The following is a 16,377-nucleotide window of genomic DNA, read 5'->3' as shown; positions in this document are numbered from 1 at the left end:
TGATGGCACTGGATTTTAGAAGAATGAGGGGGAATCTCACTGAACATTGAAAGGTCTGAATAGAGTGGATGTAGGGAGGATGTTTCCTACAGTGGTTGAGTCTAGAATCAGAGTGCACAGTCTCAGACTACAGGGACGTACTTTTAGAACAGAGATGAGGAAGAATTCATCACCACAGGCAGCTGTGGAGGCAAAAATCATTGTGCACATTTAAAGCAGAGGTTGTAGGTTCTTGATTAGTCAGAGCATCAAAGGTGAACAGGAGAAGGTAGGGGAATGGGTTTGAGAGGGATAATAAATCATCCATGATGGAATGGCTGTGCAGACTCGATGGGCCAAATGGCCCAATTCTGCTTCAATGTCCTATGATCTTATGAACATCAACTTCTTATCTGGGACACCCAGAAGCCCACGATTTCCTAGCCACAGTTCTTTGCTGCATATCACATATCTGAATCTACCCTGCTATTGACAAGGGTTGGCTGGAAGCCTGTCACCAAATACCAAGTCATCTGACATTTGACAAAGCACAGGCTCATTGAACAGAGGGGGAAATGGACATATAGAAGTTGGCATGCAGTTAGATGCAACAATCCTTGCCGTTTGCTTACAGTGCGGTGTCTGCATGATTACATCTGTAGTGTTTTTTTTTAAAAAAGAGCCTAAATTTAAATGATGTATTCCACTCTTGAATCTGCACCAATTTCCCGGAAACATGCAGAGTGCAGGGCCGCGCCCGCACCCTCACCCTCACGGGTGGCTAGTTGCTTTAGGACAACCTCTGGGGGATGTCGGTCTGCCCGCCCGCGCGCGTCCCGAGGGAATCCCCGGGGTCTGCTCGGTCCGCGCGCCCCGGGCCCACGTTCCATTTCTGCTACAGTACTCACAATTGCAACATCCATTCGCCAGTCAGAATCAGGGTCCAGTTGGTATCGCCTAACGATTCGACCGCAGGCGCGGCTGTCACAATGGCTCTATCGCCCGGCTCCGCCACGCAGCGGGCCGACTGGGCCAGCACCACCCACAGGCTCCAAATCCAGGACGCTTGCACCGCCAGACCCGCCATTTCCTCTCCAGTTAAATGCAGAAGCAACTGCGATAGGTTTTAAGAAAGGTCGTTTAAAAAAAAAGCCGCCTTATTTCAAACTCTTTTTCGGCGCCTTGTATCGTTGCTGCCGCACAAGCCCCAATGGGTGAGGTCAAAATACCTCAAGTAACTCCGCCCTCCAACATAAATGCTGCATCGTAGCACCCAGATGCGTGCTCTGTGTGTCGTGCAATGAATTTCGGAGGAACACTACTACTAAGGAACTAGAAAGACTTGAATTTCGATACTACATTTGCAGAGTGGAGGGAACAACAGTATGAGCGTACACGAACTGGAGTAAGCCATTCAGTTGAATCTTAACCACTTTCAAATTAGGTAAGAGCCCACCTGCACCATAACTCCATCCACACATTGTACTCAAATATCAAACTTCAGATGTAAATTTATTATCAACATGCATGAATGTCACCAGGATTCGTTTTCTTGCAGGCACTCACAGTAAATACAAAGAAATACAATAGAATTTAAAACTCCACAAAAATGGGCAACCAACATGCAAAAGAAGACAGACTGTGCAAATACAAACAAAATAATAATAAATAAATAAATAAATAAATAAATAAGCAATAAATAATATTGAGAACATAAGTTGTCAAGTCATTGAAAGTGAGTCCATAAATTATGAAATCAGTTCAGAGTTGAGGTGAGTGAAGTTATGAATGCTGATTCAGGAGCCTGAAGGTTGAAGGGTAATAACTGTCCCTGAACCTCGTGCTAAATCTTTCATCTAGCAAAAAAAAATAGTTAAAACAAAAAAAAAAGATTGATCAAGCTACAAACATTTTTTTCACCTGGCTACTGTTCCAGATTTCATCAACATTTTGGATATTTCCGAACTTTTTCTGGAAGGCCTGGCTGCAATTGTAAGGTTATTCCCTTTTGTCCTAGATTGTCCCATCCATGGGGCAATTAGAGACCCTTAAAATAATGAAAGAGTACAACATAGTAGGCATGTTGACATTTCCATCTGTTGGTGAGAACAACATTGGAGACCACCATTACAAAATAGTGTAGTCACTATCTCATAGGGAATTCGGGAGAAATACCTTTATGTACGGAGTTAAAAGGTAAAGGCAGAGATAGGCTTAAGAGGAAGTTACCTAAAGGCAAGAATGGAACAGACACTGATAGATTAGGATAAAAATTGATGCACGGGAGCTCGGGTGAAGTTGGATCAAATGCCCTGCATCAAAATTAGGGTGGATGTACATTCATTCTGGAAGGGAATATATTGTATCAGAGCTTGTCATGAGTGAAGAACGCACTTGCCCAAATGTTATGTCTCCTATAGAATTAGTTTGACACACCAGCATAGGTCAAAGGGCCTGTGCCTGTGCTGTACTGTTCTATATGCTAAGATGTAAGTTTCTCTTGAATACATGAAGGAACAGATCCCCTTTTTTTCATTATTCTCAACCCTGGTCAGCTGTTTTTATAATATATCTTATTCCTTTTCTACAAAGGTAACTCAGTTTATTGTAGGGCTATCAAAGCTATTGAAATCAAACATTGCAGACAAGTTTTTTTCTAAACTTGGACAATCTGGGCATATATGCTGCGACTTCAGTTGTGTGTGTTCCTTTGTGTTTATATACCCTCTATATGCAGCTCAGGTTAAGGAGGAGATTTAATTATTTAGATCTAATGAAATTTCTACTTAGTAGTGATGATTTTGACATTATATTTAAAATATAAATTTCTACATCCATAACGTATTGCAACCTTCTTAAGAAAATATGTTGCTCTATAATTATGCATTAGGGTGGGAATAGCTGAGAGGGAAAGTGTGCCAACATTCAGAATATATTAAACAAAAGACCAGTTTAACGATAGCACTTGCAAAGAACCTTATAATCAATGAATTACTTTTAAAGTTTAGTTAAAAGTATAGTATTGTATAGGAAACACGGCAGGAAATTTATGTTCTTACATTCTCTGGTCTATACTAATGAGCAGATAACCTCTCTTCTTTAGTTTCTTGATTGAGGGATAAATATTTAGGAGCTAGATTACAACACTGATGATTCCTAAGAGGTATTTAATTGCCTTTCAAGTGCCAATGTACATTCTGATGTCATAAAGATCACTATGTAAATTCTACCTGTCCTTCATTCTTTCCTACCACTCCACTAGCCTCCCTGCCCAGCACATAATTCTCTGTAACTTCTGCCATCTCCAACAGGATCTCACCACCAAGGACATCTTTCCCTTTCCCCCACTTTCTGCTTTCAGGAGTGATTACTCCCTATGCGACTCCTCTGCCCATTCGTCCCTCCCCACTGATCTCCCTCCTGGCACTCATCCTTTCAAGTGGAACAAGTGCCACAGCTGCCCCTACACTTTCTCCTTCACCACTATTCCAGGCCCCAAAGAATCCTTCCAATTGAGGCAACACCTCACCTATGAGTCTGCTGGGGTCATCTACTGTAATTAGTGCTCCTGTGTATCGGTGAGACCCGACATAGATTTGGAGGTCGCTTCGCCATGCACCTATGCTCCATCCGCCAGGAAAAGGGGATCTCCCGGTGGCCACCCATTAAAATTCTACTTCCCATCCTGATTCTGACATATCAATCCGTGGCCTCCTCTTCTGCCACAATGAGGCCACACTCAGGCTGGAGGAGTAATACCTTATATTCTGTCTGGGTAGCCTTCAACCTGATGGCATGAACATCGATTTTTCTAACTTCCAGTAATTGCCCACCCTCCCCCTTCACCATTCCTCATTACAGTTTCACTGTCTCACATTATCTCCTTACCTGCCCATCACTCCCTCTGGTGATCCACCCCTTCCCTTTTTTCTATGGTCTTCTGTCCTCTCCTGTCAGATTCCCCCTTTTCCAGCCCTTATATCTCTTTTAAAAATCAACTTCCCAGCTCTGTAATTCAACCTCTACCCCTCTCCTGGTTTAACCTAACACCTGCCACCTTGTACTTCTTCCTCCCTTCTCCCCACCTTCTTACTCTGACTTCTCCCCTTCCGTTCCAGTCCTGATAAAGGGCCTCGGCCTGAAAAGCGTCGACTGTTTACTCTTTTCCATAGATGTTGCCTGGCTTGCTGAATTCCTCCAGCATTGTGTGTGTTGCTTTGAATTTCCAGCATCTGCAGATTTTCTCATATTTTTAATACTTCATTCTGAAGTATGTTTGTTCCTGGTAGTCGGCTGAAGTAGATCTTATGTACAACATCAATATGATATCAAATAGCTGGTGTTAAATCCTCCCTGTTGCCATTCTTATACCAGAGGACAAGTAACGACAGAAGAAAAATTACATTTGATGCTAAGACTGGAACATAGGTGCTTGGTGTTAGATTAGATTATAAAGACACTCAGTCCTTGTTTATTGTCATTTAGAAATGCATGCATTAAAAAATGATACAATGTTCCTCCGGTATGATATCACAGAAACACAAGACAGACCAAGACTAAAACTGACAAAAACCGCATAATTATAACATATAGTTACAACAGTGCAAAGCAATACCGTAATTTGATAAAAAGCAGACCATGGGCACGGTAAAAAAAAAAGTCTCAAAGTCCCCATAGCCCCAACATCTCATGCAGACAGTAGAAGGGAGAAACTCTCCCTGCCATGAGCTTCCAGCGCTGCAAACTTGCCGATGCAGCATCCTGGAAGCACCCGACCACAGTCCGACTCTGAGTCCGTCCGAAAACTTCGAGCCTCCGACCAGCCCTCCGACACCGAGCACCATCTCTGCCGAGCGCTTCGACCCCACTCCGGCCGCCAAGCAACAAGCAAAGCCGAGGATTTGGGGCTTTCCCCTCCGGAGATTTCGGATCACATAGTAGCAGCGGCAGCGAAACAGGCATTTCAGGAGTTTCACCAGATGTTCCTCCATGCTCTCACGTCTGCCTCGATCAAATCAGAATTGTGCAGGGCATCCTACTTGACAGATAACAGATATTCATCACCGGAGAGGCCGCACACACTGATTCGTGTCGCCATCTTCTCCTCCTCCTCCTCAGGGAGGATAGTCAGAGTGTTCAAGGGATGTGGACTTGTGCAGAAGAGAAACATAAAACTTGGTGAAAAGCACAACCATCGGCAGGTCGCATAATCACTTGCTTTTTAAGGGATCTCATGAGCAGAGATTGCTTTCTATAAAATAGTGGTGATGATGCTTCCAATAGAAAAATAATTGGATGTGATGCAGGACATTGAAAAGCAAGAGAACAGAATAAAATTCCTCCTAATTTGTTGCAGACCATGCATTAAGATGCTGCATATAAGAAAAAACAGCTTCCCTCATTTTGCATAAAATCAATGAACTAACCACTACATGAATGGCTGTCCAACTCACTGATTATGTGTGGTGAGAACTGCAAAACACAGCAGGATTGTGAACACTGCCTTCAACTCAACTTGAATGCAAACAAGTTTTCACTCAGAGTCTTTTCTGATATCGCAATTACTTTGTTCATAATTGGAAGAAAATTAATTTTGTAAAATCATTTAATTCATAGCTTTATGCTACTGGCCATTGCTTTTTTACTGGTTTCCAATGTGCATTTTTCTTCTTTCACCGTCCCACACCCCACCTTCACAATAACTGGATAAAGAGTGTTCTCCAGCAACACAGTAAAGTGTTTAGAAGTGGTAGGTTTTAAACCAGGCTACAAATTCAGTAAAACATTTTCATTTTAGGACACCTGCACTAGGCTGGAGATTGGGGACTGAGTAGGAAAACAGTAGGCACATTATCTCAAAGCCTTTTTTGAGGCCCAAGTTATTTTGCATCGCAGTTTCACAATGCAATCTATTTAGATCTGCATGTTAGCTGTTGCAAAGTTATGGGAACTAATCTTAGAATAAATAAATAATAGCATCTAGAGGACAAATTACTGGTTAGAATGAGCTTGAATTTATCTTTGAAAATAGAACTTCACAAAATAGGTGGAGTCCTTTAAGCTGGTGTAAAACCAGTTAATTTCCATTTTTATGTCTTTAATTAGCTTTCTGCTACTGCCCATCACTTTATTTCTGGCTTCCAATGTGCATTTCTTTCGTGCACCCTCAGATACTCCATCACAGTTACTTGGCTGCACCTATCACCAGCCAGCTCTTGCGCCAGCCCTTCCCTGCACCTTTTAATACTGATTGGCTCCTCTCTGTGTTTCAGTCCAGATGAAGGGTCTGAACCAGAAATATTGAATGTCCATTTCCCGACATGGATGCTGCCAGACCCACTGAGTTCTGCCAATGTATTGTGTGAGACCTTTAAACCCTCTGTGCCCCTCCGTGACGCAGTTGCAGCCTAGAGCACATCCTGTGGTCATCCAGGTACAACGTAGCAATAATGTGGGTATTTGCTCCACTACCCAGTCAAGATCTTCATGTCTTCGTCTTTGTCAACTCACCTCCAAACTTTCTACCATTCACTCTAGTTCTTTGCCTCCTCGTTACTGACTTCTCATCCAAGGGAAATAAGAGCTTACTGGTAACCCAGTCTAATTCTCTCATAATTTTATAAACTTCAATTAACTCTCCACCAAGCCCAAAGTAACAAGCCACAGCAGAGCATTGCTAACAACTCCTCATAACTAAAATTATCTATCCTGAAATCAAGACCCTCTCAATGCTATCACATCTTTCCCATTATACACCTTATTGGTACACGTTCAATATCTTCATATTCAACATCTCAGCAAGTAAAGTCCAATGTCCTGTATGCCTGAAGCTATATTCAACGGTCATGCATTCCAAAGTCTCTCTATTTGTCTACAATTCATGTACTCTACCATTGAACTTGCTTTGTTTGCCTTACCCAGATCTGAAACCTCACATTTCTCTCTTTGCATTTTAATTTCCACATTTCTGTCCAAGGCCAGCCATTCATTATGTGCCTGCTCTCCTCAGCTTGCTTCCTTCCTATAAAATGCAGAGCCAGTGTTGGGACTTTCTGCATTTTTCTTAGTCAGGGCTGCGACATTCAGCTCTGAATCATTAATGCATGCCACAAAAATTCAGTGCTCCACAGGAAATTACTGCACATCTGTCTTTAGTCACAAGAATCTAGAAACCAAAAACCCTTTCATTCTGTCTACTAAGGCAAGTTTGGACTGAACTTTTCATTTGCCCTAAGGTCTTAAGGTACACCCTGCTATGTGCCTCTTCCTTAAATCTACTTGGTTATGTTATATTCAACATCTTTTTATCTTCTCAAAAAACTTAATCAGACATAACTTTCCCTTTGCACATGCAGAGTTTTGACACAAAACATTGACAATTCCTTTCTTTCCGCAGATGCTGCTCGAACCACTGAGTTCATCCAACAGATTAGTTGGTGTTCCAAACTGCAGCATCTCAGAATCAAAATCAGGTTTATAATCACCGACATATGTTGTCAAATGTGTTCCTTTTGTGGCAGGAGCACAGTGCAAGACATCAAAAATACTTGTAATAAAAATTATCGGTTACAACGTAGAACGTAGTACAGCGCAAGAACAGGCTCTTTGGCGCACATTGTTGTACCAAACCAATTACATTAGTAATCAAATGGCCAAATAATCTAACCTTTTCTACCTACACAATGTCCATATCCTTCCATTTTCCATACCTTCATGTGCTATCTAAATGTCTCTAATATTTCTGCTTCTTTCACCACCCCCCCCCCACCCTCCAGACAGCATATTCCTGGCACCCACCACTCAGTGTAAAAAAAACTTGCTCCTCACATCACCATTGAAATCACTCCTTCTCACCTTAAATGCACTTTTTTATAAATACTATGACGAGGTTGGACGAACTTCTCTGGAGCAGCAGAGGCTGAAGGGAAACCTGACAGAGATTTATAAGATTATGAGAGTCATAGGTAGAGCAGACAGGCAATACCTTTTTCCAAGGGCTGAATTGTCTTATGCCCTCTATAGTAGACATTTCAACCCTTGGGAAAAGACATTGTGTGTCTTGACAGCGACTGAAATGTTAAAGTGGAGCAAGAGATTATAAGCTGAAAGAAACGCTGCAAGCTACAGCGAGTAAAAAGAAACAGCCCAGCACGTGCACAGATGGGTCAAGATTTTAGTAAACTAAAGCAGCGTTCTTCAGAAGGGAAGACGCAATTGAGTTTTTTTTAAGAAAACTCAGAAAAAGCAAGAATTCAAGGTTTATAAAGAGTGAGTATCGAGTCAAAATAATTATTTTAAAAAAGCAGAACTGGCTGGCTACATTGGAAGGACTGAGGAGTTTGATTACACAATGGGCAATTGGCTCATGTATACTGAGCTATTGGAACAGTATCTTGAAGGAAGTTAAATAGCCAGTGAAAATCCCATTTTGCTGAATGCATTGGGTTTAAAGTTTGCTTTGAAGTTTGACTGCCCCAACCAAACCATCAGAAGTTAGCTCTGCAGCTATTGTAAAAATGACGTAGGAACACTTCGAATCGAAGCCATTGTTGTTTGCAGAACACTTCAGGTTTCATAAGGAGAATAAAAAACATGGGAGTCCATTGCAGCGTACATGGCTGAATTGAAGAGATTGTCTGAGCATTGTCAGTTCAATGATAGGCTTAATGATACACTAAGAGATCATTTAGTTTGTGGGATCTTGAAAGAATGCATTCAAAAACAGCTCCAAACTGAAGCACAGCTAACATTCAAACAAGCAGTGGAATTCGCTGTTTCAATGGAAACCGCAGACAGAGACACAATTAAGTTGCAGCCAAGGATGAAAGTGAGGATGAACAAATCTGCAACGTCTAAACAGAAACCGGCCTGGCAGAACCAATTGTGTTACCATTGTGGCAGGGGCTCACAATCACACAACAAATGCAGGTTTAAAGGTGAAACTCGCAGAAAATGCAACAAAGTAGGACACATACAAAGAGTATGTCAGGCACTCAGTCTGCGTAAGGAAGAGAAAAAGCTAAAAAGTCAAGTTGCAGTTTCAAAAAGAGCACTAATCTGCATCGGTAGCTTTGAAATTTACAGTGTGAAAATTAATAATAAACAAGCAGTATGGTTTACTCCAGAAGTGAATGGCAAATTAATTAAAATGGAATTGGACACTGGTTTGGCTGTTCCAGTTAATCCACAAAATAAGTTTGAACAGCACTTCAAAGATATCAAACTGAAGCCTTCAGATATCCAACTAAGAATTTACACTGGAGAAAAGACAACTCCTGTGGAAATAACATTCATAACTGTGAAATACAACAACCAACAAGCCACATTGACCATCTATGTGGTAGAAAAACAATAACCAACATTGTGGAGGTGTGATTGGCTGAGACAACTACAACTTGATTGGAGATCCATTCACAATTTGCATGCCACAACCCCTGGAATAAAGCCACCTGAGAGCTAATTAAGAAGGGCAATGGATGATGCCACAACTGTCTCCATGTTGAACACCGCTGCCCACAGAGGACAAACAGGTGTTGGTCCCAACCTCTGTGCCTTTGGTTCGAAAGCATGTCGGACCAAGGAAGGACTATGCTGTTCCGAGGAAGTGTGAAAGTGACAAACGCAGTAGTCCAACTACAACCATTTTTGGAGGTAACATATCTGAGAAAGCTTCTGATATGTTAATTAGGCAGCTACTTGTGAAATGTGGATATGCTTTAAACTGGGAGAGAGTTAACGGAGCTTCAGGAAAGTTGCAAGCATTCAGCTTTTGTGAGTATAAAGAACCAGAATCTACTCTGCCTTATTGCATGAACTTCAAGTGGGAGACATTAAGTTGCTTGTAAAAGTAGATGCAAAGACCAAAGCTCAGCTGGATGAACAGAAGGCAAAAAAGAAAGGAGTCTATGGAGATATGATAACAGGATTCATCAGATGTTGTGAATGAGGAAACCAAGAGGAGAGATCAGATCGTAAAGGGAGTAACAGAAGAATTAATAAGCGAACAATCCAGTGAATTAAATGGACATTTCCAAGATCACGATACACAAACTAGAAGAAGGAAAAGGATGGAAGAGATGAAAAGAAAAATGTGAATGAGAAAGAAAAAGGTGTGAAAGAGAAAGAATTTGAGAAAAAAAATAAAGGGATCGAAGTAGATTTAGAGAGAGAAAAGGAGAAGAAAGAGGTCCAGAGCTGTCAGAATCACCTACCGCAGTCTCACAATCAATTCCTACAACCACCATGGAGGAGGCCCGAGGACCTGAAAATGTTTTCACAGCCAGAAGTCTCACCTACCAAACAGAGTAATCCCCCTTGTCAGGAAAGACGTTACCCCACAAGAGTAACAAATCCTCCTCAGCAATTAAACATTTAGGCCTAAATGTGACAATTTAAAATTTACTATGCTATGGATGTTTGTATGGAGTAGTTGTGTTATATAATATACTGTGTATATGGTGAGATGTATTCTGTATTGAGTTGGAATTTATAGCTAAACAGGGAGGAGTGTTGTGTATTTAATATTTTAATATTATTTGAGTAATCTTGTATATATATTGGTTGATTAAACTTTCTAGTTTGTTTCAATAATTACAGGTTATATGCAAAAATATGCTAATTACATACGTCATTATGCTACCAATACATGTGTGCCTCACTTAAAGTGAATTCAAAGTTAAACTTGCATTCCCAGACTCCCATGTTTTCCTTGAATGAGTTTAATGTGTTGAAGCTTAAAGACATAACATTGGCGTCCATAAAATAAAATAAAATAAATAGTGCAGAAGAAGAATAGTGAGGAAGTGTTCATGGATTCATGGACCATTCAGAAATCTGATGGCAGAGGGGAAGAAGCTGTTCCGAAAAGACTGAGGGTGCAGCTTCGGGCTCCTGGACATCCTCTCTGAACATAGAAAATTACAGCACAGTACAGTCCCTTTGGCCCGTGATGTTGTGGATTATGATGACTGCTTTTTGAAGATGTCATCGATGGAAGGGCTCATAATGGAGCTGATTGAGTCTACAGCCCTCTGCAGCCTCTTCAATACTGTGCATTGGAGCTTTCATAACAGGATATGGTGCAACCAGTTACAATGCTCCTCACTGCTGTGTACGTACATCTACTGATGCCTCTGGACACATCTTCAGTGGTGTTCCTGGAATCATCGGCTGTTTCGGGTCTTTCAATATCATACACCCTCCTCCAGGTCACCCAGCCAGGGCTGATCAGACACCAGCTTGTGTTCAGATGGCTAGCTACATGGCTACCCTCTTTTGAGCCACAGCCATCTTGAGGCCCTCTCTGTCTCATTGGTGGTACTGCAGATGGCTCCATATACATCTGTAGAAATTTGCTGGAGTCTTTGGTGACATGCCAGATCTCCTCAATTTCCTAATGAATAAAGCCACTGGTGTGCTTTCTTCATGATTTTTTAATATGTTGGGCCCAGGGCAGATCCTCTGAGATGTTAATGCCCAGGAACCTGAAGCTGCTCACCCTTTCCATCGTTGAACCCTCAATGAGGACAGTTGTGTGTTCTCCCAAACTCCACTTCCCGAAGTCCACAATTAATTTCTTGATCTTGCCGAAGTTGAGTGCAAGGTTGTTGTGACACCACTCAAACAGCTGAACTACCTCACTCCTGTACTCCTCATTGCCATCGGAGATTCTGTCAACAACAGTGGTGTCATTGGTGAACTTATAGATGGTGTTTCTGTGCTAGTCATATACCTATGCGTGTAGAGGAAGCAGAGCAGTGAGCACACAACTTTGAGGTGCGTCTATGTTAACTGAAGTGAGGAGGAGATGTTATTAGCAATCTACATTGTTTGCCGTCTCCCAATAAGGAAGGCAAGGACCCAGTTGCAGAGGAAGGTACAGAGGCCCAGATTTTGAAGCTTGCTGACGAGCACCATAGGGATGATGGTGTTGAAAGGCAAGCCATAATCTGCAGTGTTTTATGTCTCCACTTTCCCTTAATGACTGTCCATAATTACAATCCATGTTGTTTAAATGGTGAGTTAACATATCCGTTAAAATATAAGGGTGAATGACATATGATTACTTTTTCTTCTCTTTCAAACAATAGTATTCATTACCAACCTTCCTTTCCTGGAGTATCATGATAAAATCTATTAAATTAACAAATTTAATCTAATTTAAGGAAACAATATATAATGGAATGTATGTCTTTTAAATAAGAGTTAATAATTTGCAAATGTATCTAGCTTAAGTATAATGTTAAATTAATTTGCTTGTTTAATTTATATTATAAATATATTTTTTGAAAATACATTTTATACAAAAACTGAATGCCCATTTTTTACCTGAAAGCTCCCTTACATATTTTGACTCCATTACCATAATACAAGACAGATTAGCATCTAAAATGGACATGACATAAACTAATAATCCAACAAGTCTTTTGGAATCCAACAGCAAAAACTTACTACATTTTTATGATGTTAGCTAGATTCTTGGCCAGATCATATCTGTGTTATGGATTCAGAAGATGGGAATTGTAACCCCCTTATGGCCCAAATGATATTTTTAAAAAGTAAAATTGAAGTTTGAAATACTAAAGAGAAGTCAGAGCCAAAAATGCTTTGGATCTGGATCAGAAATGTGGAAAATTATTCAACAGGGAGTCTGAAGAAGAATAAAATTTGCATTTGATGTTAAGCCAACAAATAGTTGGGCTAGTGCATACGTTCTAGGTGCTAAACTTCTCACTGCACCGGGTAATTGGCCCTTGGACGCTCTGCCCAGATTTTGCCGCAGTAACAAATTTGCTGTCAGCATTCACTCTGACTAACAGGTGATATGGACCCCTACTGACATCTGCGCACAGGTAGTTGAATACATAAATTAAGAAGTTCCCTACTCCTTCACCATCCATACCTCTGATGTTCCTGTTAATAATCACTGCTTTGATTTTATTGCAATAGGATAATTTTGTTTTATTTGTCCACAATGAAAACCGAGAAAATGATTAGGGAAGAGTTCATCCAACAGGAAATGAATTTTCAACCACGTTACTACTGAACAATCTCTCTGAAATTGAAATCTTAATTCTCGTATGGAGTTTCATTCCCTCATTAAATTTTATTTACTGTTGTTCTCTGTCTTTTTCAACTCTCTCCAAAAATTAGATACTCTTCCTTCATTATTATAATGCGCCATTTAAATACACTTTGTGTTTTCTGCTTCTTCGCTCCAGGTTCTGACCTTGCAAGACTGTACATTTGTGAATCTGATGGCAGAGGAACGTCACCCATTCCTGCTCGCAGTCCCTTTGCAGAGTCATCGGCAACTCCAGCATTCAAGGCCTGCATCCAGGGTTATCAGCAAGTCCTGTGTCAATACTGAAGATTTCATTCCGAAGGTCAATCGAATTTCCAGAAATCAAGGTCCCATGGCTAGAGTCTGGAGTCTGCAAATCTCTGTGAGTCTGCTACAGAAATCAAAAGGCCAATGTCTGTGAGTCCGCTGGAGTAGGGAGGCCCAAGACGGCCTGACCTGGGGTTAGAGGACTGTGAATGTGTGTGGATCTAAGAATGGGGCCTGTTTTTCTGTTGTCAATTTGTTGCCTGGTATGTTCTGTTTTATTGAGTTCTGTCTTGTTCTGCCGAGCATTGTGGGCATTCCATTTTGGCGCCAGAATGTGTAGCCACACTTGCGAGCTCCTTGTGCGTGTTGACTGTTAACACAAACATTATATTTCATTCTATGTTTCAATGTACTTGTGATAAATAAATTAATCTGAATCTTGGAAAAAAAAATCTTAAGCAGAGACAGGGCACGAACTCAGTGACAGAATGTGGAATACAGCTTGTCAGTGCTTTTGAAGCAACAGTCACTGAGATGAATGGTAAGGCATCATTTTTCCATTGCTGATGGCAGAGAACAGCCATAATTTCTACTCTGTGGATCCATTTCGTGCTTGTGCAGGAAAGTGATGCAACTGCCAGACTTTAAAGCATTTCAAAGTAACATGTTCAATCATATTCAATTTCTATTAAAATTCAGTATGCTTACAATTGAAGTTAGATTGGAATCTCAGGTCAAACTGAAACATTCTGATGGTTCTCGATTAAGCTACAATTTATAACTGAGCCTTTCAGTGAGATTTCAGACTGATGGAAGATGAAGTCTGAAGCAGATTTAATCTTGTATATATCTTTCTTTAAGTCAATAGAATTCTGGGGCAAGTCGCGCGTGAGATTGCTTTAATTCTGTTCATTGTAGCTTGATGCAAAGAAGCACAGGTTGAATGTTTCCTGTCAAGCACCTTTGGGACCTGACCAGTGCCAGGTCACAGAATATCTGGACCACAGACGTTGCCTGTAAACATTTTCCTCTGAGCAGGACTGTTCTTCTTAGGTACAGTATCGGCACTTTACAGGTCACATTTCTTTCTCTCCTATTGCACAGATAGAGCAATGGAGCTGCCAAGCAGGAGAATGGAGTGCTCCTCGTGTGGGATGTGTGAGGTTAGGGAGACCACCTGTGTCCCTGCTGAATACACCTGTGAGAAGTGCATCCAGCTGCAGCTTCTCACAGACCGTGTCAGGGAATTGGAGCTGGAGCTGGATGAATTCCAGATCATTCGGGAGGCTGAGGGATTGATCAAGGGGACATACAGGATGGTGGTTACACCTGAGGTGCAGGGCACAAGTAACTGGGTGACCCTCAGGAGGGGTAAAGGTAATAGGCAGCCGGTGCAGAGCAAACCTGTGGCTGTTCTCCTCAGTAGTAGGTATACTAGGTATACTGCTTTGGATAATGTTGGGAGGTTGGGGGGGAGGTGAGGGAATGACCCAACAGAGGAAAGCCACAGTTGTCAAGTGTCTGGCACTGTGTCTGGCTTTGCGGCTCAGAACGGAAGTAGAGAAAAGAGGCAAGCTGTAGTGATTGGGGATTCAGTGGTTGGGGGAACAGACAGGAGGATCTTTGGATGAGAACGAGATTCCTGGATGGCATGTTGCCTCCCGGGAACTGGGGTCAGGGACATTTTGGATTGAGTCCACAGCATTCTTAAGTGGGAGGGTGAGCTGCTAGAGGTTGTGATCCACGTTGGTAACAATGATATGGGTAGATAGGGTGACAAGCTCAGGAAGTTAGGTACTAAGTTAAAGGACAGTGTCTATTTTGAAACTTCAAACCATGAAACTAATTCAAAGAAAGACGTGAAAGTCTGCAAATATGGGTGTAACCTTGAGTTTACTTTAAGTGAGGCGCGCACATATCATGTGGTAACGTGAGGATCTATGCAATTAACGTATTTTTACATATAGCCATAATTAATTGTTTAAACGAGCAAACTTAATTAAACAACACATATACAGGTTTATTCAAACATTACTGAAATATTAAATACACAACACTCCTCCCTGCTTAGCTATAAACTCCAACTCAATAGAGAATGCATCTCAACTGTATACACAATATATTATATAATGCAACTACTATATGCAGGCATCCACAGAATAGTAAATTTTTAAATTGTCCCATTCAGGCCTAAAGATTTAATCGCCATGGAGTAGTTCTTACTCTTGTGGGATAATGTCTGTCGGGACAAGGGGGATCACTCTGCTTGGTGAATGAGACTCGTGGCTGTGAAACAATCTCAGGTTCTGGGGCCTCCTCCATGGTGGGTGTAGGAGTTGACTCTGAGACTGCAGGAGGTGGTTCTGACAACTCTGGACACCTTCTTCTTCCTTTTCCTTCTTCTAGTTTGTGCATGTTGATCTTGGGAAGGTCCATTTAGCTCACTGGAGTATTCTCTTATTAATCCTTCTATTGCTCCCTTTTTGACCTGATCTCTCCTCCTTGTTTCCTCATCCACAATATGAACTGATAAATCCTCTGTTTTCATAACTCCATCAACTCCTTTCATTTTTGTCTTCCATTCATCCAGCTGGGCTTCGGTCTCTGCATCGACTTTTATAAGCAGCTTTTTCTCTCCCACTTAAAGTTCATCTAATAACTTTAATGCACACAGAGAAGGTTCTGGATATTTATACTCACAAATTCTGAATGCTTGCAACTTTCCTGAGGCTCCTTGAACATTCTCCCAGCTTAAAGCCAAGCCACATTTCGCAATTGACATATCAGCAGCTTCCTCAGATATGTTGCCTATGAAAGCTGTTGTAGTCAGATCTCAGAGCAGCATGGTCCTTCCTTAGTCCAATATGCTTTCCAACCAGAGGCACAGAGGTTGGCACCAACACCTGTTTGTCTTCTGTTGGACAACGGGTTATGGTGTTCGGCTTTGGGACAGTTGTGGCATCATACAGTACCTACCTTAATTCTCTTTCATGTGGTTTAATTGCAGAGGGTGTGGCATGCAAGTGGAGGATGGATCTCCAATCAAGTTGTAGTTGTTTCAGTCAATC

At 41.4% G+C, this 16,377-nt stretch overlaps 1 protein-coding gene across 1 annotated transcript in view; it reads right to left on the bottom strand.

The window, feature by feature from the left end:
- The window catches only part of tmx4 (thioredoxin-related transmembrane protein 4), a 91,697-nt gene extending 90,439 nt beyond the window's left edge, over positions 1-1,258 (bottom strand). Inside the window, exon 1 of the mRNA XM_072265530.1 lies at positions 888-1,258. Within this exon, the coding sequence (XP_072121631.1) occupies positions 888-1,066 (179 nt within the window). The 5' untranslated portion in view covers positions 1,067-1,258. The remainder of the gene's footprint in view (positions 1-887) is intronic.
- Between the last annotated feature and the right edge of the window lie 15,119 nt (positions 1,259-16,377).

The sequence above is a fragment of the Mobula birostris genome, chromosome 8, assembly GCF_030028105.1.
Source record: "Mobula birostris isolate sMobBir1 chromosome 8, sMobBir1.hap1, whole genome shotgun sequence".
Taxonomy (NCBI): Eukaryota; Metazoa; Chordata; class Chondrichthyes; order Myliobatiformes; family Myliobatidae; genus Mobula; species Mobula birostris.
Note: the sequence above shows the minus strand (reverse complement) of the source record. Positions and strands in the feature narration are given on the sequence as shown.